At 39.2% G+C, this 21,940-nt stretch overlaps 1 protein-coding gene across 4 annotated transcripts in view; it reads right to left on the bottom strand.

Moving 5' to 3' along the window:
• Nucleotides 1–21,238, bottom strand: part of LOC129352275 (signal transducer and activator of transcription 5B-like) — a 21,430-nt gene extending 192 nt beyond the window's left edge. Inside the window, exons 1-20 of one of the 4 annotated variants that reach the window (XM_055021188.1) lie at nt 20,946–21,238; nt 18,201–18,369; nt 17,897–18,053; nt 16,845–16,934; nt 16,503–16,680; nt 14,838–14,968; nt 14,046–14,197; nt 13,531–13,686; nt 12,727–12,906; nt 11,725–11,812; nt 10,505–10,627; nt 10,205–10,297; nt 9,762–9,968; nt 7,300–7,394; nt 6,980–7,122; nt 5,476–5,631; nt 5,311–5,362; nt 4,398–4,502; nt 3,754–3,829; nt 3,315–3,409 (exon numbers count right to left, since the gene is read on the bottom strand). In XM_055021188.1, coding sequence (XP_054877163.1) covers nt 3,796–3,829; nt 4,398–4,502; nt 5,311–5,362; nt 5,476–5,631; nt 6,980–7,122; nt 7,300–7,394; nt 9,762–9,968; nt 10,205–10,297; nt 10,505–10,627; nt 11,725–11,812; nt 12,727–12,906; nt 13,531–13,686; nt 14,046–14,197; nt 14,838–14,968; nt 16,503–16,680; nt 16,845–16,934; nt 17,897–18,053; nt 18,201–18,328 — 2,268 coding nt within the window. In that variant the 5' untranslated portion in view covers nt 18,329–18,369; nt 20,946–21,238 and the 3' untranslated portion in view covers nt 3,315–3,409; nt 3,754–3,795. Of the gene's footprint in view, nt 3,410–3,753; nt 3,830–4,397; nt 4,503–5,310; nt 5,363–5,475; nt 5,632–6,979; nt 7,123–7,299; nt 7,395–9,761; nt 9,969–10,204; nt 10,298–10,504; nt 10,628–11,724; nt 11,813–12,726; nt 12,907–13,530; nt 13,687–14,045; nt 14,198–14,837; nt 14,969–16,502; nt 16,681–16,844; nt 16,935–17,896; nt 18,054–18,200; nt 18,370–20,945 lie in introns of all 4 variants that reach the window. The other 3 variants (XM_055021189.1, XM_055021186.1, XM_055021187.1) reach the window with 3 other exon arrangements.
• Between the last annotated feature and the right edge of the window lie 702 nt (nt 21,239–21,940).

The following is a 21,940-nucleotide window of genomic DNA, read 5'->3' as shown; positions in this document are numbered from 1 at the left end:
GAGTATCAATCTGCTAGATGTATTAAAAGGTAAACATCAGATGTAGATCAGGGTCAAAACAAAAGTACCTAAAATGTATCAGACACGTTAAGGAAAACTCTTTCAAAACAGTTTATGTTTAAACATAAGTTTTCTTATGTTTCACATGGTAGAAAACAAATGTGGAATTTAAGCTGATAGAGGAACAGTAATAGTTCTGTTCAGACACAGTTAGGGAAATCTGCAGAACTCGACTTGAAGGACTGAGATTATTTACTGCAAAGTAGAGCTAATTTCTCCAGGGTTTAAAGCTAGCATAAGGATTTCACGAGAACTTTTTTTATGATGTTATTCATTAACCGACTGTGACTACTTATTTCTTCTAATCGGTGACACCTTCTCTTATCTCTTGAGGTAAAATGTGAGGCTGTACAGTACACACAACCAGCAGGGTGTGGTCTCACTCCACATTATCAAAAGTGCGGCAGGCTAATTTTGTTGTAATCAGAGGTGCACCTATTGTAGTTTCGGGCCGGTCACTGATCACCTGACCTGCTGATTTTGACATTTGTCTAAGAAGTTGCTAAAAATGTTGGAAAGTGGAGCGACGACTGCGAACTGAGCATGTGCAGAAATGACCTGGTGGGCGGGGCTGGAACTTAGCTCTGACATCAGAGCAGAAAAGGCCAGTGGCTGATTTTCAGACTATTGCAGAGGTGGGTCAGATCAGTGGATAAGATCATGCAAGTATTGATCAATCTCCCAACATTAAGGAACTCCAGGTTGATTTATAAGTCCAGCCATTGTTATTACAGACTTCCTCCTCCAGTTAAAGTTTTAAAAATGAGAATTTAATTACCCTTTGTCATAATAACCCTAAACAACTATTTTCTATTTAAGAGTTTTATTAATATTCCAACTATTTTGCCTCTTATGAATTTTCTGTTACAGCATGTTTGTGCACAGGAAATGTTTTTACAAGTCTGCCATCTCCAACACGTAAAAGGCACATTAAGACTTTATTTCACCTTGTTAGGACACATTAGTTGGTGTAAATGTAGATGTTTAAGACGAAGGTTTTAGGATTAAACTCTGCTTCATTCTAGTGTGACACCCAGCTGTCTGCTTTGTGTTGCATTAAACAGCTCTATAAGAAATTAAAAACAGTAGATGAATTTCGAACTCAAAGTGAAAACGACAGCTTGACAGTAAAATCTAATTTAACATGTTTCAACACCTCAAGTCAACATGATGCAAGGCAGTATGGTGGAACAAATGCATTTCAGGGAAAAATACATCTCAAGACATTCAATTCAATTCAATTTTAACACAAAGTTAGACAATGTAACTTCTGAGGAAGGAAACAAAAAGATCTCTAGAAATGTCATCTTTGTGTATTATATTCTTCAGGAAACCTAGAAGCAGCTACTTGACACAGTTTGTGTTATTTAGCAACTAATTAGTTCGGCTCATAGTCAGAACTACAACCAGGACCTGCAGATGATTTAAAGTGATACAGTTCACACAAATGTGCATGAAACACACAAGTGTGTTGAGTGGTAAAGACACTGAAGTTCTCTGTCCCTAGAACCTACAACTATGGCAGAGCATTTCTGCACAGACACTCTCCTCTGCTTGGGTCTCCTTTCATATTAGCTGATCTTATTATCCCTTTGTTGTGTTGGAGCTGCAAAAACACAGCTGGGGCTGAAAACAAAGCAATGGGATGAGAGCTGTCTGTTCCAATCTCATCAGCTCTGGTGCAAAACATGCATTCAGAATTCATTCGTAGAAAAGGGCTCCTATGTCAAGCCCTACACTTCCAGAGGACAGCATAGAGAATCATCTAAGCTGTGTGAATGCACTGGTCAAATATTTTCGTATTTAAGCGTTTGGCTTGTTGCAAGTGGAAGTCTCTGCTTTCCTACACATTGCAGCACCTGTTTGAGGCAGAGGGGGGCAGTGTTTCACATAATAATCCTGGAAACCTGATATTCCAGGATTATTATGTTTTTATTAAAGGCACAAAATTAAGGAAACATGTTTGATCAATTATGTCTTTGTTGTAGCAATGCCTCTTGGCTGTGTGTTTGTTGGAAAGCCTGTTTGTTTCCCTCAACATGGAGATACATTTGTCAGAAAGACTCATCAGTGTCGACCTGCAGAGCTCAGTTTGTTGGTTCCACCAAAGAAAAACCAGTCAAACTCTCTCTGCCAACGCCAGGCAGCTCATTCTGATGATGATTCTCGTTTGGAGCCGTTAGTTGGATTAGATATTGAAAAGGATAAAATAAAACACACGTTTCCTTTTATGTTTGTTAATATTGACGCCACCTCATATTTCATACAAACAGGTTTCTCTTCTGAAGGGTTAGAAAAAGATAAATTAGATTCAACAACCATTCTAATCTATTTGGACCAAACTGATTCATCACTGATTTGAATCAGCCATAAAGTTGAAGTCAGAGATGGATGAACAAAAAACTGCAGCTGGTTTGATGGTTGACACTTTCTGTGAAGTTGAAATTATTGTGGCGCTGTGGTGGCGCACAGGCAAAACACGACCCGCCTGTTGAGGCCATGATCCTCGTGGCAATAGCTGCAGGTTCGATTCCCAGCCAGGCGACATTTGCCGCATGTCTTCCCCCTCTCTCATTACACTCTTTTCAGTCCAACTACTTTCAAATAAAGGGCACCAACACCAATAAAACCTTTAAAAAAAGTTGAACTTACATTTAAGATATAAGTGACATGTCTGTGAGTACCGTTTGTGTTGAAGGTTCCTGGTGTTTAGCAAGAAGTTACATAGTATCAAAGTTTTTCTCTCTTTCAAGTTTTTAGAAAATATATAATGACATATTTTTATTGCAAATAGAAAATAGATGAATATTTTAGTACTTATTCACAGATAACTATACAATCATTTCTGGACAAGCTTTTTTCTCCCCAGTTAAAAAGGCTTCCTCATTTCTTGCAGGTTCATCAGCTATACATGAACTTATTGTACAGCTTCTACTGAAAACATCTGCATGCCTCACCTCTATGAAAAATACCACCAAGCAAATTCAGACAAGAGAAACTCTGGTGAGCTTGAGAGGATATTAGCCTGTAACTATAGCTCTATATTCTCCTCATATGGACAAACATTACTAAATGCTAAAACTGAACTGTGAAGTGGATCGAGGTGTCAATCAAGCTTCTCTATTATTGCCCTTCAGGATTTTGGGGGTTGAGTGTTAAAAAGACAAAAAAAACAACCAAACATAAAAAACACACAAAGGTATGCAGCGGCTTCACGTTTCAGGTTCAGGACTGCTGACTGCTCCATTGGTTGGCCATGGGCCTGCGGAGCAACTCCTCCACATGACGGGCAACATCCATTGTGTCCTCCAGGTTGAAGTCTCCATCCGGATCCAGCAAGTTCTCACTACTGGCCACACAACAGAGACTAAAGTTAGGAGGTTAATGGAGCACAGGAATCATTCTGTTTACTGACCAAATCTATAGCATCAATAACTGGCCACTTTATTATACATGGCAGCAACTTGATGCATTTAAGCATCTAGAATCTAGATGGACAAATGTTTTCTGCAATGTGTTGAATCCAAGAACCAACCAGGCTTTAGCAAGATGTATAAAATACTAAATACACTGTTAAAGTGTTTACTTTCGGCTGAAAGTAAACACTTTAACATACTGGATCGGACCAATAAATGAAAAACTGGGTTACTAAAGCTGCACTATGTAAGTTTAATAAGAAAATATTTTTTTTACTTCAACTGTGTCGTGACAGCATGAGACACATGATCTGCCTCCTCACTGTGGTTCAACTGTAGAAACGCACCACTGTCTGTCAGAAACAACCAATCAGAGCCAGGGGGAGGGCCTTAGTGCAGTCAAAAATCACATCAATGTATGATATTAACATATTTATATGACTCCATACCCAATATCACAATTTTTTTATGTGAATTTTATTTTGTATGCCTACTAGTGCATGTAGGCATGCTATTTTGTATGCCTACTGTGAATATCATTTTAAAGATGCAGCTCAAACTAAAATGTCTCATAATTTTACAAGCTCAGTAAAATTGGTTGTTGCCTCCTTATTGTATCAAGAACCTTAAATCATTCATTTTCTTATTTTTATTGCTGTTATGCATATACTGAGAGCATCAAAAATAAATGAATGCTAATCCTCTTAAGGCTCATACTTGGACCAATAAAAAATTAAATTGCTTAATTTTGCTTTGGTGTACAAAACTTACAAAATATTTGCTTTCATAAGACAAAATAATTTTGAATACAAAATGCAGGAAAGGAGTACTGCAATCCAATTGTTCCAGGTTTGATTGTAAACTGTACCTAAGTGTCACTAAACAGCAGACGAGGCAATGAAGAACAAACTGTGTATTTACATGGAGGAGTAGACACCAAAGTTGTTGGAATGGCTCCCAGAGGACGAAGCTGTCTGCTCCATGAATACAACTCCAGTGGAGGGCTCAGGATTTGGGGTGGTGAATCTACCAGACACGGAAACGTCTTCAGTAAAAAGAACAATAAATAAAAACAGAAGAATTGCAACATTAAGATTTACAGATTGACTCTGTGAATCAGTTTCAGTTTCAAAACCCCAAATATGTCCAACTCTGAGTAAGACACTGAACAGAGCCGTGAGCATTTGACCTCATAGATTCTTTTTCACAATATGAAAGTCTAAACAATCACAGAAAACAAAACATCATACACAGGCTTAACGGAACCTGAGAGCAGGTAACATTATGTTCTCTGTTTTATTCTCTCTCTAGAAGTTAAACATAGCTCTGGTATTCTAGAAGTGACCTTGAAGGGGCAGCAGCTGACCTCCTGCTGCCAGTACCTTCACCATCATCCTATATATAAGGGAGGGCTGCAGAGTTAACAGCACCATGCAGTCCACTGCTGCTACATGCGCTGAAACATTTAGGTATGAAAGAAAAAGCAACAACAAAAAGATATCAATCTTTTAAGAGGAACGACATTTCCAGACCTTTTAGAATGAAAACGTATAAAATACTACAAGAATGGCTGAGAATTTATATTTATAAGTTTTTGAAGTACAGTGGTTTTACAGTATTTTACTGTAAAGTTAGTTTTAAATAATCTAGTCCTTGTTCTCTAGATACTTCATGAGGTTTTTCTGTTTAGTTCATGACATGCATTTTAATATTAGACAACGTAGAAGATCAGCACTGTTACAATCTGAGTTTTATGGATTGCCTTTTGGGATTTAACACAAAAGTTTGATACTTGCTGACAATAACTGTCAGACATATTATGGAATCAACTTACTCTGGTACAACTTGTTTGATTTGCGGTTTAACGTATCCATCCACTGGTTTCGCTGGAAGATAAATAACCCCTTTAGGTTTACACCATCACTTACAGTCATATTGATGAAACCCTTTAAATCATCAGCATATACTTAAAAAAAAACTAAGCAGTCGGTACACATACAGAGTGGAGGGGTGTAGTACTTGGCAAAGACCTCATCCTTTGCCCGGTCAGGGTAAAGAAACAGAAGGTGGTTCAAGTCACTTATGCGATCAGCCAGGGAACGAATGGAGAAGTCCTTCGTTGTGTAAGGCAGCAGATTCCAGACCAGCCTTTCACCTACACAATTAGATCAAAGATGACAATGCTAGATTCAGTAAAGATTGGTTTCTGACTGGAGCTCCCAAAACCACCATACACACCAATAGACCAATAGGAAGATGTATAAAGCCTTCCAATTGGTAAGAAAATATTCCAGGTGTTTACAGGATGCTGTTCCAGGCACTGAAGGAATTACTGCTGTCATTAACTCTTTACTTTCTCATCTCTGTGTTTTAGTGTGCATGTTCTCTCTTCTCAAACCTCCAGTCACCCATGACTGACAACACTGAGCTAAGTTCTGCTTTTGCTGGAACTTTCTTCCTGTTAAACATGACTTCTCTGGACTGTGGATACATGAATGCTCAATATGATGAACTGTTGCAAATTAAATGACTGAGTTCCCTTGGATAGAAAATGTTTTCACCAATTTGAATAATAAACTGAACTTAACTGCATTGTCTGATAATTGGGAGTAAACTGGAATCTGTGTTATGGACTTTGAACCTGCCTTCATGACTGGACTGAACTGAGCGCACTATATGTTTTTGTAAAAAAAATAAGATATTTTCTGGTCAGTGCCTAAAGATGACAATTTTTTGACAGGTGATGGGAACTAAAAACCATAGCCCGTGGTTTGTGTTATCAATCTTATTCAAATCTAACATTTATAAAGACTCTCCTTCTAGTCCCTGAATATTGGTCTGTTTTTGTTTTAGGCTCTTATGTATGCCATTACACTGTTAACTCTGGGCTACCTGGCTAAGTGTTTTATGCAGATAACTTTTTAACTTGACTATTCTGTAGAGTCTATATAGCCCTGTTATTGGAAGAAGTGTTAATATATATTTTGGATTATGTGTTTTTGATGGGGTTTTTTGCAAATTTTCTTGTCTCATGTATTTTTTCAAACAGAATAACCAAACTGCAGGTGTGTTTTGAACTGAACTAGCTGTCCTTCAGTTGGAAGGGATGCAAAATCTAAGGCTACATTCACACAGCAGATCTTGATGCTCATTTTCAATATTTTAATAAAATCAAATTTTTTTTGTGTGGTCATTCATACAATCAGTCAATCCAAATATCAATGAGCATTGTTTTCAGAAGTAATAACTTCAGCACTATCCACGAACAGATTCTTAATTCCGAAATGGGAGCCAACAGTACTGTGACAGAATTGTTACATAACATCATAAACATAATTTCAGCCATTGTTTATGTCATAATTTACTGGCATCTGGTTTCTTATGTTGGAAAGTGTAATGCATGTCTCACATCAATGACAAACATTATTACATCAATTAAGAATATTGTAATATTCAACTTCCATGTCATCCAACACAATACAACCTGATTAATTTTTTTTTACCTTGTTTGTTGGGATTTTCAGCCACCCAGGCAATAGTGATGCCTCCAATCTCAGAGTCACTGAAGCGCAGCAGGAAGGTGCCGTTGGGTTTAGACAGCAGCATGTCCTGAGCCTGCTGCTTGTTCACAAACCCAAGAATAGCTCTGAAATCACATCCATGGGGGGGAATTAACTAAGCTGTCTGTTTTCTGGGTCAAACATTAAAAAGTGTGAAACATTCAATAAATGCAGACAGTGTTAAAAAATAGACTAATAATGCACCATTTTAAATGTACATAAAAACCCCCAGCTTTTTTGAAAAGAGCTACAAAATTCATTACCCATCATTCCAATGAGGTTTCAGGTATTTCTTCATCAGCTCTACAACACCATCAAACCACTGCCAAAAAGTAAAGTTGCGTCCAGGCAAGTTTTCCTGTTAAATCACGTAAAAAAATCTGTCAGTTTGTTTCCAGAAGACCTGAAATCTGAAACCAGATCTGATTGTAACAACTCAGCATGGAAGACCGTTTCCAACTGTTCAAAAAAATAAAATAAATGATCTCATTACAATGAGCTACTATCTCATTACAATCATTACGTTCATCATACATCTCGAAATCACAAGAGCCCCGTCGTCCATCTCGAAATAAATTTGGCTGCGTCCATCTCGAAATAACACGATCGGCGGCGTCCATCTCGAAATAACGTGATCGTCGGCATCCATCTCGAAATAACAAGATCGCCATCGTCCATCTTGAAATAACGCGATCGGCGGCGTCCATCTCGAAATAACAAGATCGCCATCGTCCATCTTGAAATAACGCGATCGGCGGCGTCCATCTCGAAATAACGCGATCGGCGGTGTCCATCTCGAAATAACGAGAACGGCGGTGTCCATCTCGAAATAACGAGAACGGCGTCCTCCATCTCGAAATAACAAGAACGGCGGCATACATCTCGAAATAACGAGATCGGCGGCGTCCATCTCGAAATAACACGATCGGCGGCGTCCATCTCGAAATAACACGATCGGCGGCGTCCATCTCGAAATAACGTGATCGTCGGCATCCATCTCGAAATAACAAGATCGCCATCGTCCATCTTGAAATAACGCGATCGGCGGTGTCCATCTCGAAATAACGAGAACGGCGGTGTCCATCTCGAAATAACGAGAACGGCGTCCTCCATCTCGAAATAACAAGAACGGCGTCCTCCATCTCGAAATAACAAGAACGGCGGCATACATCTCGAAATAACGAGATCGGCGGCATACATCTCGATATAACGAGATCGGCGGCATACATCTCGAAATAACGAGCACGGCGTCATCCATCTCGAAATAACGAGCACGGCGTCGTCCATCTCAAAATAACGAGAACGGAAGTGTCCATCTCAAAATAACGAGAATGGCGGTGTCCATCTTGAAATAACAAGATTGGCGTCATCCATCTCAAAATAACGAGATCGCCGTCGTCTATCTCGAAATAACGAGAATGGCGGTGTCCATCTCGAAGTAACAAGATTGGCGCCGTCCATCTCGAAATAACAAGATTGGCGCCGTCCATCTCGAAATAACGAGATCGCGGTCGTCCATCTCAAAATAACGAGATCGCCGTCATCCAAAATAACGACATCGGCGGCGTCCACCTCGACATAAGGAGATCTGCAGCGTCCATCTCGAAACAACACTATCGGCATCGTCCATCTCGAAATAACGAGATTGGCGGCATACGTCTCGAAATAATGAGCACGTCGTCGTCCATCTCAAAATAAAGAGCACGCCATCTTCCATCTTGAGATAACGAGATCGGCGGCGTCCATCTCCAAATAACGAGATCGGCGGCATCTATCTCGTAAAAACGCGATCACCGACGTCCATCTTAAAAGAACGCGATCACCGACGTCCATTTTGAAATAACGCCATCGGCGACGTCCATCCCGAAATAACGCAATCTCGTTACAAGATCGTCACATCTCATTAAAACCATATCGTCGCATTTCATTAAACCATATTGTCGCATCTCATTAAAACCAGCTCGTCGCATCTCATTAAAACTATGTCAGCGCATTGTGTCAAAACCATATCGTTGCATCTCATTAAATCCAGCTCGGCGCATCTCATTACGAGATCGTTGCATCTCATTAAATCCAGCTCGTCGCATGTCATTAAAACTGTATCGGCGCATCTCACTAAAACTGTATTATCGCATCTCATTATAACAAGATTATTGCATTTCATTACAACGAGATCGTTGCATCTAATTAAAGCCAGCTCGAAGCATCTCATTAAAACTCTATCACCGCATCTCATTAAAGCCAGCTCGTTGCATCTCATTAAAACCAGCTCGGCGCATCTCATTACGAGATCCTCGCATCTTATTACGGGATCGTCGCATCTCATTACAACGAGATCGTCGCATCTCATTACGAGATCATCACGTGATTTTTTTTAAACGTTCTTCCATAACACATTGTTTCTTAATAGAAAATGCCTAAGTATTATTTAGCACAGCTTTAACAAATAAAACATAGCGTTAGAAAAGTCAAGTTGAGATGCTGCTCAAATATACTTGCTCTACTATCAACTTCATTAGAGCAAATGAAGTTGACAGTAGAACAATCAACTGCTACACCAATTGCTGCGAAGGTTTATAACAACAAGCAGCTGTTAATATTTAAAGTTTTCCCATTCAGACACTGCAAATAATGAAACTTTGGTTTATGTGACATTTTATTTGTATTTACAGCCACATTCACCTGCTTGGAGAAAAGCTTAAATGAGAAAATGAGCCGGCCTCACCCGGTTGAACTGGGCCCAGGAAATAGTCATGTTACGGTAATCCTCAGGGTTATTACTGCTGTTTGAAAATGCTTTCTGAGCCAGGAAGACCAGGTTATCCTCCGTCAGGCCACGCCCACTGTGCATTTCTGCCTTGTACTTCATATCAAGGGCTTCACATAACTGGGTCCACAGCACTTTGTCAGGGACAAGGAATGGCACTCTTCCCTAATGAAGGAGAGGTGAAAGAACAGTGTTAATACAAGTATGGCTAGCTAAGGCACTGAGGCAAATTAAAACAATTACAATGATTACCATAATATAAAAAGCTGCATTAAACATTACCAGAGTGATATTTACTCTGGAAAAACATTACTCTTTGTACGTAAAGAATAATGTTTACAATCTTTACATATTGTGGAAAAGTAATTAAAGATTCATACTTTTGAGGACCAGCATCTTACCGGCTCAGCAAAGGCATTGTCCCACAGGACTGTTGCCGTGGCGTTGTTGTCCTGACTGCCATGGACAATCACAACGACTGGTAAAGACAGAGTCTGCAGGTCAAACATAAAACATCAAAGTCAACAGGGAAACAAAAGCATTCTGAAATTATTTGAATTTGCACAATTACAAAACGGAATTGCATTGCTATGATGGGTTAGGCTTGCACAGAATCATAAAACAGTACTTTTACTGGACTATTTTAAGGGTTCTGATAGTAAAAAATAAATGAAATATTTTAAGGCTTCCATGTGAATGACCTTGACATGAAACACCAGCTCGTTTCCTCCAATGCTGAACTGGGACTCAAACAGAATTGTAAACTTTTCCTCTGTCACAGACTCGGCACCTCGACGATCCGAACGCTTAATTCGCTTCAGTGACTGTGAAAGAACAAACAAGTGACATATTAGAAATAAAGCACTTCACCACAACAAGCAGAGTGGTAAATGTGTAACTTTTAAAACCAAAAGCTGCCACACAGACAGAAAGGGAATCAAATCCCTACAATGGCTTAGGTTTTGGGATTCACTGACCTTTGAACTTTAAAGCAAAACAAATGAAAAACACATACAGACTGGATCACTTTGTCAAAATGATCCAAACTGTACACTGCCGTTGTGTTTTACATTATGTATGAAATTCCTAAATCAAAATTTAGAAAATCAATACTTATTATAAAGGATCCACAATAGATCGACATCAACAAAGGCATTGGCCGATGTTGGTCATTTTTTTCCACATTTCGGTATCTGTTCAATATGGAAACTGGGCCGATATTAAAACTTTTATTTATTTCCATCTTGTTGTCGTTTGTGTGTCTGGATGTGGATGTGATGAAGTTGGCACTTTGGTCATGTGACAGTAAAGCAGCGTAGGATTGTGGGGAGTTTAACTGAAGCACAGTATAAATGTATGTTTTTTTATGGAGTTGAACGTGAAAGGAAATATATACAGCTCTGGTAAACATGAAGAGACCACTTCAAATGAACAGTTTCTCTGATTTTACTTTTTATAGTCATATGTTTGAGTAAAATGAATATTTTTCTTTTATTTTATGATCTACTGACAACATGTCTCTGAAATTCCAAGCAAAAAATGTGTATTTATTAGCAGAAAATGAGAAATGGTCAAAATAAAAAAAGATCCAGTGTTTTCGGACCTCAAATAATGCAAAGTAAACATGTCATATTCGTTTAGAAACAACAACAATATTGTTTTAACTCAGGAAGAATACAGAAATCAATACGTAGGAGATTTCCAGTGGGATTCAGTGCAGTGGGCTCTTAAGTTTTTCCAGAGCTTTATATAAATGTGACATCAGTAAATCCAGGTTATTGGCCATTAAAGCAATACTAATATTGGATAGCGATATCAGCACAGAATCTTATATTGGTGCACCCCTTATGATTATTGATTGATAGTGTTTCTATGAGCAAACAATTGTAAAAGGCAGACAGAGTGCAGTGAATTGGTTTACCATGTTACGGAAGTGTGCACTCAGAGTGCCAGTGGCCTGGTGGTACTCCATCACACAGTTGTTGTTGAGGATTTCTCCACTGCTTTCACTGTCGAGAGGAAAGACACACATTCTCTATACTGTCCCTTTAAGAAAAAAGCTAGACTAAAACTAGCTTAATTAAATTAATCCAAACATAATTCAAGCTAACTGTATAACAATAAAACATCTTACATAATGACGATCTTTAAAATTATGTCAAGATGAGAAACGTATAAGATCTCATTTCAGCTCATACTCAAGGGAGAGTTTCCCCCAGAAACCTTCTAGACCGGTGGGTGGGAGGGCGCAGTCATGCATCATGGCTGAGCTCAAAATGTTTAAAGTTGAAAACATCACTAGGTAATTATGTGTTATTGGAAGACATTATTAATGATACATTACCAAAAACTATAACGTTTAAAAGGGCAAACATAAAAAAAATACAATAAATATACATTTTTTGCGCTTCATCTTCATTAGAGTGTCTACATTTTTTTAAATTCTTTTTTCTGTGACTTGTCATTTTATTTTCTGAAGTTGTTAGTATGTAGAGTGCTAGAGACAGGCAGTGGTTCCAGAGTTCAGGTGAATAAAAAAGTCTGTGTTGACATACTGACTATACTATGTTGTCACTATGAAACTGTAAAATATTTCACCTATGAAACTCTCTAACCTGTCTTAGCAATCTTTGCAATCACTGTTACTGCTGAATAAAAAAAACTTAAAGTAAATAAAGTAACAATTGAAGCCTGGTTGCCTGCCAGGCTTATGATGCACTGGAGGAGACCAAAGCAGTCTTGACCAGGGCAGCTATTTGTCTCAACTCATGAAATGTATCAATTACTGTACATCTATAATAACCACAATTAAAGCTGTAATGTTTTATTTTTAAAAATCTGAAATATTTTACTTTTCTTATCCAATAAAATGTCTGGTGGAAGTTTTGAATGAGACAAGTTTCCATCCGGCTAAGCTCCTCACCTGTGTGTGCTTTCATTCTTCAACAAAGCTTTGGCTTGCTGCTCGCTAACAATGACGGCCTTGACCTGCGGTGGGTTCATGTGGACGTTGAGCTTCCCCCCAACAAGAAGACGGACTGTAGCTGCGAACTTTGTCTGGGTCTTTAACACCTGGGGCGGCTGCTTTTCAATGATGAAGGTGCTGAAAATTAGAAACACAGTAACATCTTGATCAGCAGTGTACAGCTGACTGATGAACATCAGAGTATGGATTAAGAGAACATCAATGAGAGATTATTCACTGCATTAGAAGAAAAATTAAATGTGGACAAAAAAGAAAGTGAAATAATTTGTAGTAGAGTTGTCACCATATGAAGTCTAAAAAAGGCAGCAGTATCTTTTTTTATTTAAAGAATTGGTTCTTTGTGGTAAAATGCAAAAGTACAATTAATTCCAATAAGACAACATTTTAACTTTCTTAATTAGGGCAAAACTAATAAAACTGAACTCTTATTTAGAAAGATATGTAAATATCTTGTTAAATCCCCAAAATATAAAACAATATACCAATATAATGTTAATATTCCTAACATCCAGTTTAACATTCCGTATATAGGTGCATGTCGCCTGTATGAATGACATGCACCAACACGTCGCTCCGCTCAGTTGTGGAAAACAATTTGATCTTCTTCGGACTGCTTGGGAAAGATTTCCAGGACAAAATCTGATTGATTCAAATACACACTGTGCATATAAATGAGATTTGTTGAAAGTCCCTACATGGCTTTAAGTGTTCAATATGGAAAAATAAGTGGCTGAGTTTTACCTTGTGACCAGGGCAGAGATGATATCAGTAATGTCAGCGTTGAGTTTGGTGAGCAGCTCTTCTATTGAACCAGGCAAAGGGAGCTGCTGGGTAAGATGCTCACAGCGCCGAATCTGCTGTCGGTTCTGCCAAATCAAGTCCGCCAGCTTCTCGCACCTTTACAAGAAGGAAAAATGCCTCACAAAGGTGTATTCACAAAATAAAATGAATGTATATAACATGCTAACTTTTTATACAATAGGAGAATAGGAACGTGTCCCTCTAGAATTTCGTGGTTGTTTTTTGCAATCAAAATCACTGATTATGTGGTGGTACTTCAGAAATATTTGCAAGAATTTAGTGATAAATGCTGCCACTTGGAGGTGGGAGTTAGAATCACTTTACAGCAAAGTTTTTGACCATTTTTGCTGCAAATGTACAATAAATTAACAATTAATCAGGAGCACAAAAATGCAAATAATTGCAAAAAAATAAGAAAAAAAAGAAAAAGTTTGAGGGATCTGTCCAGGTTTTACCAGGACTGCAGAACGTCCAGTCCCCCCTCATGAGGACCCCCGTTGCCAGCCAGCTGCTGTCTCCTCTTCCACTGAATGAGTTCCTCGTCCAGGATCAGAGTCTGCTGTTTCCTCAGTAAACCCAGAGTCTTCTGGTGCTGATCTGCCAGGTCCTACCAGCAGAGAATCATCTGTGTGTAAACCTGACTTCATAAGCTCACAGCAAACAAACTCTGGTCCAATGAAAATGTCACGTTTGAACACATCCTCCGTCTCATCCACAGTCACAGTCCAACAACATGCACAGACACGTCGACCGGCTGTGGAAAACTATAAGAGCTTTTCAGGAATGGTTGGAAAAGATTTCCAGGAATTATTTCAAAACCAAAGCAAAGCTCTAAATCCAGTTAGCAGAACTTGCAAAGATCTCCTGAGAAAGTAAACATTGCAAAACTGAGAATCTTAATAAATTAAAATCTATGGCTCATTTTATTGTTTATTATGTCTTGTAGTTTCCTTAGAGCAGCTCACTTTGAACGTCTGCAACAGCCAGAAGGTCTGAGTAAAGCCGCCTCATTTCTATCTCCTTTTTAAGAATCTAGTGCTCACAGTGAGCTCTGACGGATATTGTAGGAAACTGAGATAAAAGACAACACCCAGCATGTATGAGAAGCCTGGCAAGTCACAAGGCTTTACCTACACCCCATCAGACTACTGACACTTTTTGTGCAAACACAAATACCAACTCTGTTTTGAAAAACACTGATAAGCATGAGGAACATAAGACTAATAATAAGTAGTGTGTTTTCATACAAGCCTGTATTTCTGTAGTGTGCTGGCCTCTCTGGCAAGCCAGGCCTCCACAGTGGCCCTTTTGCTCTGCAGGGTGGCTTCCCGCTGTGTTCGCTCTGCTGGCGGGACTGAAGACAAGCTGCTCAGCTGGGCTGGAACAGGGAAGGGCAGACAGCATGCAGAATGTTAGAAACACAACTTGGTTCGTACCTCAGAGAAAAGACCATGACAATGCTCTGGTGACACTAAACCAGCTGGACACTGCAGTAAAGCCTATATGGGCCATTTCATGCATTGCAAGACACAAAGGCTGCGTACTAAATTGAAATAGTTTTGATTATGAAAGCGATGTTTGCTCTCCATTTGCGATTAACTGATTTCATGCATTAAAGCAGTTAATCTCCTGATGGATGAAAACAAGCTCAATAATTTCCATGTGCATGATTTATAGGTTTTTCTCTTTCCACCAAAATCTGGATGACAGACGTCTCTATCTGGTGTTTTGGTCTCACTTAGTCCTTCTTTGAAAGACACTTTTTTTTCAGAGACTTCATAATTAATTGTACTACATTTAATTTTTAAATGTTGCAGACATTTGACGGGTTGTGAATAAGACTGTCATGACACAGTCATAAACATGACATAACCGTCATGAACATGAGTAAGTCTTCATGAATATTTAAGACTGTTGTCATAAAGTGTCATTTGGAAAAAATCATGATACTTAATACAGAATTGACATTATTCAAAATGTCTTTGTTATGACAACTTGATGTTAACCAAGAAATTATGATCTGACATAAATTTGTAATAAAATTACTACTGATTAAACTTTGAAAATTATGTAGCTTTATGTTATTAAAGTTGATTAAGCTAAAGTTTAATCAGCTGTGAAGTGCAAAAGTGAAAGTGGGTGCAATGGTGAGATCAAAAAACCAATTGAGACAGTCAGGAAGTAGATTGTAGCAGCTCCTGAGTCCGGTAAAAGATTTGAAAAGTTCTCAAATGAAATTAAAATCGGTTATTCCACTGAACAGAAAGTAGTCTGCAAATGGAGGACATGCTAAACATCTACCACCATGTCCAGATCTGACAGCAGACCTCAAAATGCTAAAAGACAACAACATCATTCTTTATCACAATCATTTCTGGGACAAAAACACTAAACAATCATCACAAAGCCAAAACTTCTGGTTGCTGTTGAAAGTTCATGCTTGTTCAATCAGAAGAGACTGAACAAGTTTCATCTTCCTGGGTTTTGTGCAAAGAGGAAACTTTTACTGTCTGAGACAAACATGAAGGTCACCAGAGAGAATGCAGACAAAGACCAGAACTTCTCATGTTGTGAGTCTAAATGCAATCATGTGGACACAGAACAGAGGACATGTTTGACATAAACTAAACACAGAATCCAGGATGAGAACCTCATACCAACTATGAAGCATGGAGGTGGATGTGTCATGCTTTGGGGATGTTTGTTATAGCAAGACCAGACAAGAGCATCAGACGGTGTCTGAGGAAAATGTCAATAAAAACACTAACTCTAGGGTTTAGTGGGTATGTTGTTCTGATTTTTCCCTTAGGCAGGAAAAACACAAGAAATGAAAGTCAGAGTAAATATCTGGTTTGAAAATGTTCATTATTGAAGTTCATTTCACCAAGTTTCCTTTGTAAGAGCAGTCTCACCCTGGATGCGCAGGTTTTCCTGGTACTGGATGATGAAGTATTCCTGGCTGTGCTGCAGCTTCCTCAGCTCGTTCTCCGTCTCTTGTGTTGCTAGGCGCAGCTCTTCAAAAGCTTGGTTGATCTGTTGATGTCGCTGGGACAGCGTGTCCATGGCCTGCCCACCGCCCCCAGAGCTCGCCTGCACACAGAACCATGAAGAAACGTACTTTCAATACTGATGGCAACAAGTACAACCAACAATGTGTTATTGTTCCTAGTTTTATTGCTCTGCTGCAGGCTGGGAAGTATTTTTTTCACAAATGTCAGCTTATGATTAAACCCCCCCAAAACAAAACAACTTACATTTGTTGCTTCTTGAACAAGCCTCTGCTCTGACTGCAGGATGTGCTTGATGCAGCGCACCAATTCAAAAGGACAGCGGTCATAAGTGCTCTGCAGGGAAAAAAGATGAATCCATGTGGTTAAAACTCAGCATTTAATGTCACTTTAACAGCACCAATGCAACAGCACCATCCAGCACCAACATTTACAGTTCACTGGCACCTGGGGGGCTGTTGATGTCAATGTGAGGATCCCTATTGATGCATGCATTTCTGAAGTTTGTTGTACTGGAACAGACAGGAATGTGCCAACACAATGCCAAGAAGGAAAAATGTCTGCAATGACCGTAGAGAAGCAAGTGTTGCTACTCATCAATCTGGGAAGGGTTATCAATTTTAAACCTGTTACAATCTGAACATTCCACACAAAGAAAACATTTTCACACGTGACAAAGAATCCAAATTCTCATCAGGAGTATGTGCCAGGAAGTTTACACAGAGGCCTGACTTGGAAAAAATAGCTCAAGAGCTTTTTCCTTAAGTAGCCCCTGATATTTTATTTAAAGTTATTAAAAATAAAAATAATTTTTCATAATTTCTAAGTTAAATATTTAATTTTAACTTCTTTTGTAGAGCTATGAATTGGTGACCCTGGTGAACTCTTATCCATTTTTACATGCCAGATTTGACAAGCTACTTTAAATAAACTATGTAGACACCCACCAATACTGTAGCTCAGTACACTGACCAAGCTAATAAAATTTACACTAAAAGTGTTTGTGACGTAACCTTTGAAGTCATGTACAAGGTTATTTTCCCTTCATTACCAAATGAACATGTTATCTCACAGTGTGATCAGTACTTTTTCTTGCTTTATGTCTCTAGGCAATACCTCAGAAGAAAGCCTCCTGAGGAATCCTGAAAATCCAGTTTTGTGCTTACTGTCAGACTCCTGCCCCTACGCTGAAAGTGAGGTAAGGATCTCAGCACATATGCTGATGGATGCAGGTAGCACAGCTAAAGAACACACGCAGTTAAAATGAATGAACCAACAACACACCCAACAACAGCTACCTTGAACTGGCTGGCTAAATGTCCCAGCTTGATCTTGAGAAGAAAGCCATCCTCTCCTCCCTGAATCTGGGCTTTTTTCTGCAACTCTGCCACCAGGTTGTCAAGCAGATGCTTGGCTTTAGCCTCTTCTCCTGGGCTATCCAAATCCACAGAGTCCCTAGGAAACAAATGCTTTATTAGATCTAAAGCACTAAAAAGCAACATTGATTGCAAAAAAAAGAGAGAAACATTTCAACAAAACTATGTAACATCTATATCAGATCACAGAGACTCAGACAGAATCCAGCACAGGTTTGCTGCATACCAAGGCTGGCTTTCAATCCACTGGGCCAGGTAGTGCCGCACCTCGATGGGAAAATGTTGACCGTACAGCGCCTGCATCTGATGCAACGCGTCGCCCTGAAGCTGTTGGGCCTGAATCCACATCGCCATGGTGCAACTTGTGGAACCAAAACGCAAGTCGGAAAATAGGCCTGGAAAATAAGGTTTAAAAACAGTTTATTCCGAAAAGCATTAAGAACACCTGGAAGACTGCATGAAAGACCAACTACGATGTGTGTTCAAGAAAGGTTAGCATGTTTGCTTCCAGTCCAGTGAAGCGATTTAAATTCTGCAATAAAGAGGAGAACTAAGTGCGTGCAGACTTTAACTAGCCATTTATGTGTCTTCGCAGAAGATAAAACTTCAACGCTGTTGTTGGTCTTGTTAAGTTACTTTGAACTGTTGTAAAAGTCAGAAGAAGAAGAAGTCAGTCACTCCCTAAAGAAGTTGGGTGCATCGATGGCAGTTTTCTACCGATCACTAACCTTTAAGAAGCCTAACCTGGTGGTACTGGCCCACATTGATTGTTTTGATCTGAAAATTCACTAAATATACCAACAAAGTATCTAAGTTGGCAACAGCGAGGTGATTGTTCACCGCGCTCGTACAGACGTGACATGCTGGGCGGGTCTATCAGTCTCTTACACCACAGCAAAAAAAACGGGACAATGGCTGATTTTCTGGCCTTTGCAGAGGTAAACAAAGACCGGTTTCACATGAAGTGTCGCCTGACCCAAAATTAAGAAAATCAGGGATGTTTTATTGGCAGATTGATTTTTGTAGCATCCCCACTAAAAGCTCCTGTGATTGGACGGCTGAGGTGAGGAGCAGATGTTGAGTCTGTCAAATACTTTAGCAGTCTCGTTATTATTAGGAGTGGGTTATGTGGTAAAACTTACTTCTACCTAGCTGTAGAAGTATGTACGTATGCTTCTACATACTTGCATAAAACTTTGTTTTGCCAGAATAAAAGCAAACAATATAAAAGGTGCATGTATGTTTATCATCTACACATCTTATGTAAGATGTGTAGATCTTACACATCTTACATAAGATGTGTCATGTATATATGCACTCATGAGTGCATATACATGAGTGCATGTATATGAACTCATGTATATGTAAATGGGTGTATTACTACTACTTAAGGTGTGTGCAATTTCAAATATCCTTCCATCAGTTTACTACTAAAACAAAAAAGTATTATTGTTCCACTACATGCTATTTTCTTGGGGAGTCCTGAACTGCTATGACCCAAGAAACGGGTATGGGGTTATCAGCCAGGAACTAAAAATATATATACAAGAACACTAATAGAATCACTCTGCTCCAGCATTTAGTCTTCCCCAACATTTCTATCCAGCAGCGCTTGCATCCGGCAGGCAGGCTCAGTGGTTAACAAGAAATGAGTACTTGAGTTTTTCCCCATATTGTTGTTGACTATTGTTTTCTGAGTAATATTACTTCATCAAGACATTCCGACATTGCACACTATAAAGTAAGTAATACAAGTATGAATAATTCATGCTGATATATAGGGTCAATATCAGACACCCCTACTTATTGTGTGGAGCACTCTATAGGCAATGGGGAATTTTTTGCCCCCTTTTGGATTACCTCGTAAAACTTCTGTGTTACCCCGCAACAAGTTTTCCGTTTTCTCACAATAATGTCCTAATCATGTGGCATCATTGAATACTGTAAGCCTTTCTTCATCATACTTTCTGCTATAAGATTTTCATGAGGCTTTTCCATGTATCTTAATATCTGGTGAAATATCTGAAGTTCTATGTCTTTTTCTGTAGGATAGAAATGCACCACAAACCTATGATTAAAAACAGAAACTTTCCATAAGTAGTAAAGAAGAAAAAACACATCCAAGCTATATCTGAGCTATTATGGCAGGGTAAAAAGTCCGTTTTGATTGTCTCTTTTGTGTTCATCGTCTGAATGGTTTAAAGGGCCATTATCGAGCAGGTCCATCTCAGCCTTATACAAACAGGCACAAACACGCAGTATATAAATAAATTTAAAAAAATCAATCAATTTTTTGCACCAAAGAGTTCAGAATAAACAGGTTTTCACTGAGGCTCTTTAAATGTGCATATATTTGAAATTTTATATTGACATTCGTGACTGTATACAAAATAGACCAGCAAATGTTGCAGCAAGCATATTGCGAGGGAACACAAAAGAAAACATTTTTCCGGGAAGGGCTCCGTGCTATTAATATGAGAATTCACAACACAGACACAAAAAGCATCAAAGACATCAGCGACAGGTTATAATGGTAGATGGAGACTTTGTTTCGCCTACTTTAGATCAGTCAGCAAAAGCATAAACCCGTCAAAGTGTATCAAAGTGAATAAGAAGTGCATTGTTGACTTTTTGATAGTGTGAGAAGATTTCATGGGTTCTCGTGTGGAACTTCCAGGTAGGAAACGTCAGCCTACGTGGAAGTTAAAGTCACCGTCGCTTCTAAGCGGTGCAGTCCAGCGACACGGGCGCTGAAAGCAGAGCTTCTCTGGAGAGAAACGCCTGTGTGTCCTGCTGTAATAAAGTGAACAAGGCGAACGACCACAGGAGCGGAGTTCTACTCAATAAGATACTTTTAAAGCGGTACGCCAGCTAGCTAGTGGTGAGCTATCCCATTAGCTAGCACAGTGAAGAACAAACAAAACTTCACGCTCCAAGCGCGAGCGTTTCACTTCCTGAGGCCTTCACTCACCTTTGTGGAGGCTGCAGCTCCCCAGTGAACGCTACACACGAGCGGTAAAGGTTCAGCTTAGCCTGTCATGCTGAAAGCTTGTCCATAAACATTACTTATGGTTCTGCTAAGCAGGCTGTTGCTGATATCCGCTCCGGCATCAATTAATGTACTGCAGTCAGTTTACGACTTGAGACTCCAAACTGTAAATCTCGCTCTGATAGATTGGTGTTGGCGGCGTGTTCGTGTGACTGAGACAGTTTGACGTTTGTATTTTGTTGCGCACCGAGCTATTTCCGGGTGTATTGTTGAAGCTACAGACTGTCTCAGAAAGTCCCGCCTCTTCCTACCTACCGGGCGTCAAACGGCCAGACGCCAGGTGTGTCTAAACGCTGCGTGTTTCCTGCTGGATATACACGATATTATTCACTTTTTCATGACTGATATAACAACGGGTCTCCCAATAATCATAAGTTTGTATAGCAAGAGCACTCTAATACTCTTCCATATTGACATTGTTTTCCAATTTTAATTTTGTTTTTTTTAACGTAGTGATGTTTGCACCCTTAGAAATAAATACAATGGATTGGAGTTGATGTCGCTTTACTATTCAAGTCAGACGAAATGCTTCTCTACATGGCGACAGCACTTGAACAGTCTTTTCTCCTGGTGCGTTCACTGACAGTCTGTAAGGTAAATGGAAAGGTACCGCTGTATACGTCACAACGTATGTACCGTGTTGTTGTTGTTTTTATTACGCTCGAGTTTTACCTCATTTTAGTCTGATATTTTTTCCGATTAAAAAAGTAGGAATTCTGACATTTTTAATAACAGAATTCTTTTCTATTTTTCATTGTCGCTGAAAAACCACGCTGAAACCGGCGTTTATTATATATCTAACAACATTATTTAAGAGCCACTGTGGCTCCTGAGCCATAGCTTGCAGATCCCTGGTGGGGAATTTTTGACGAGGTTTTTCTTGGTTGATGTTTTCCGACCACTCTTCCTGACGGAGT

This window comes from Poeciliopsis prolifica, unplaced genomic scaffold (assembly GCF_027474105.1).
Source record: "Poeciliopsis prolifica strain line A6 unplaced genomic scaffold, Auburn_PproV2 SCAFFOLD074, whole genome shotgun sequence".
NCBI lineage: Eukaryota > Metazoa > Chordata > Actinopteri > Cyprinodontiformes > Poeciliidae > Poeciliopsis > Poeciliopsis prolifica.
The sequence above is the reverse complement of the archived record's forward strand: the minus strand, read 5'-3'. Positions and strand labels throughout refer to the sequence as shown.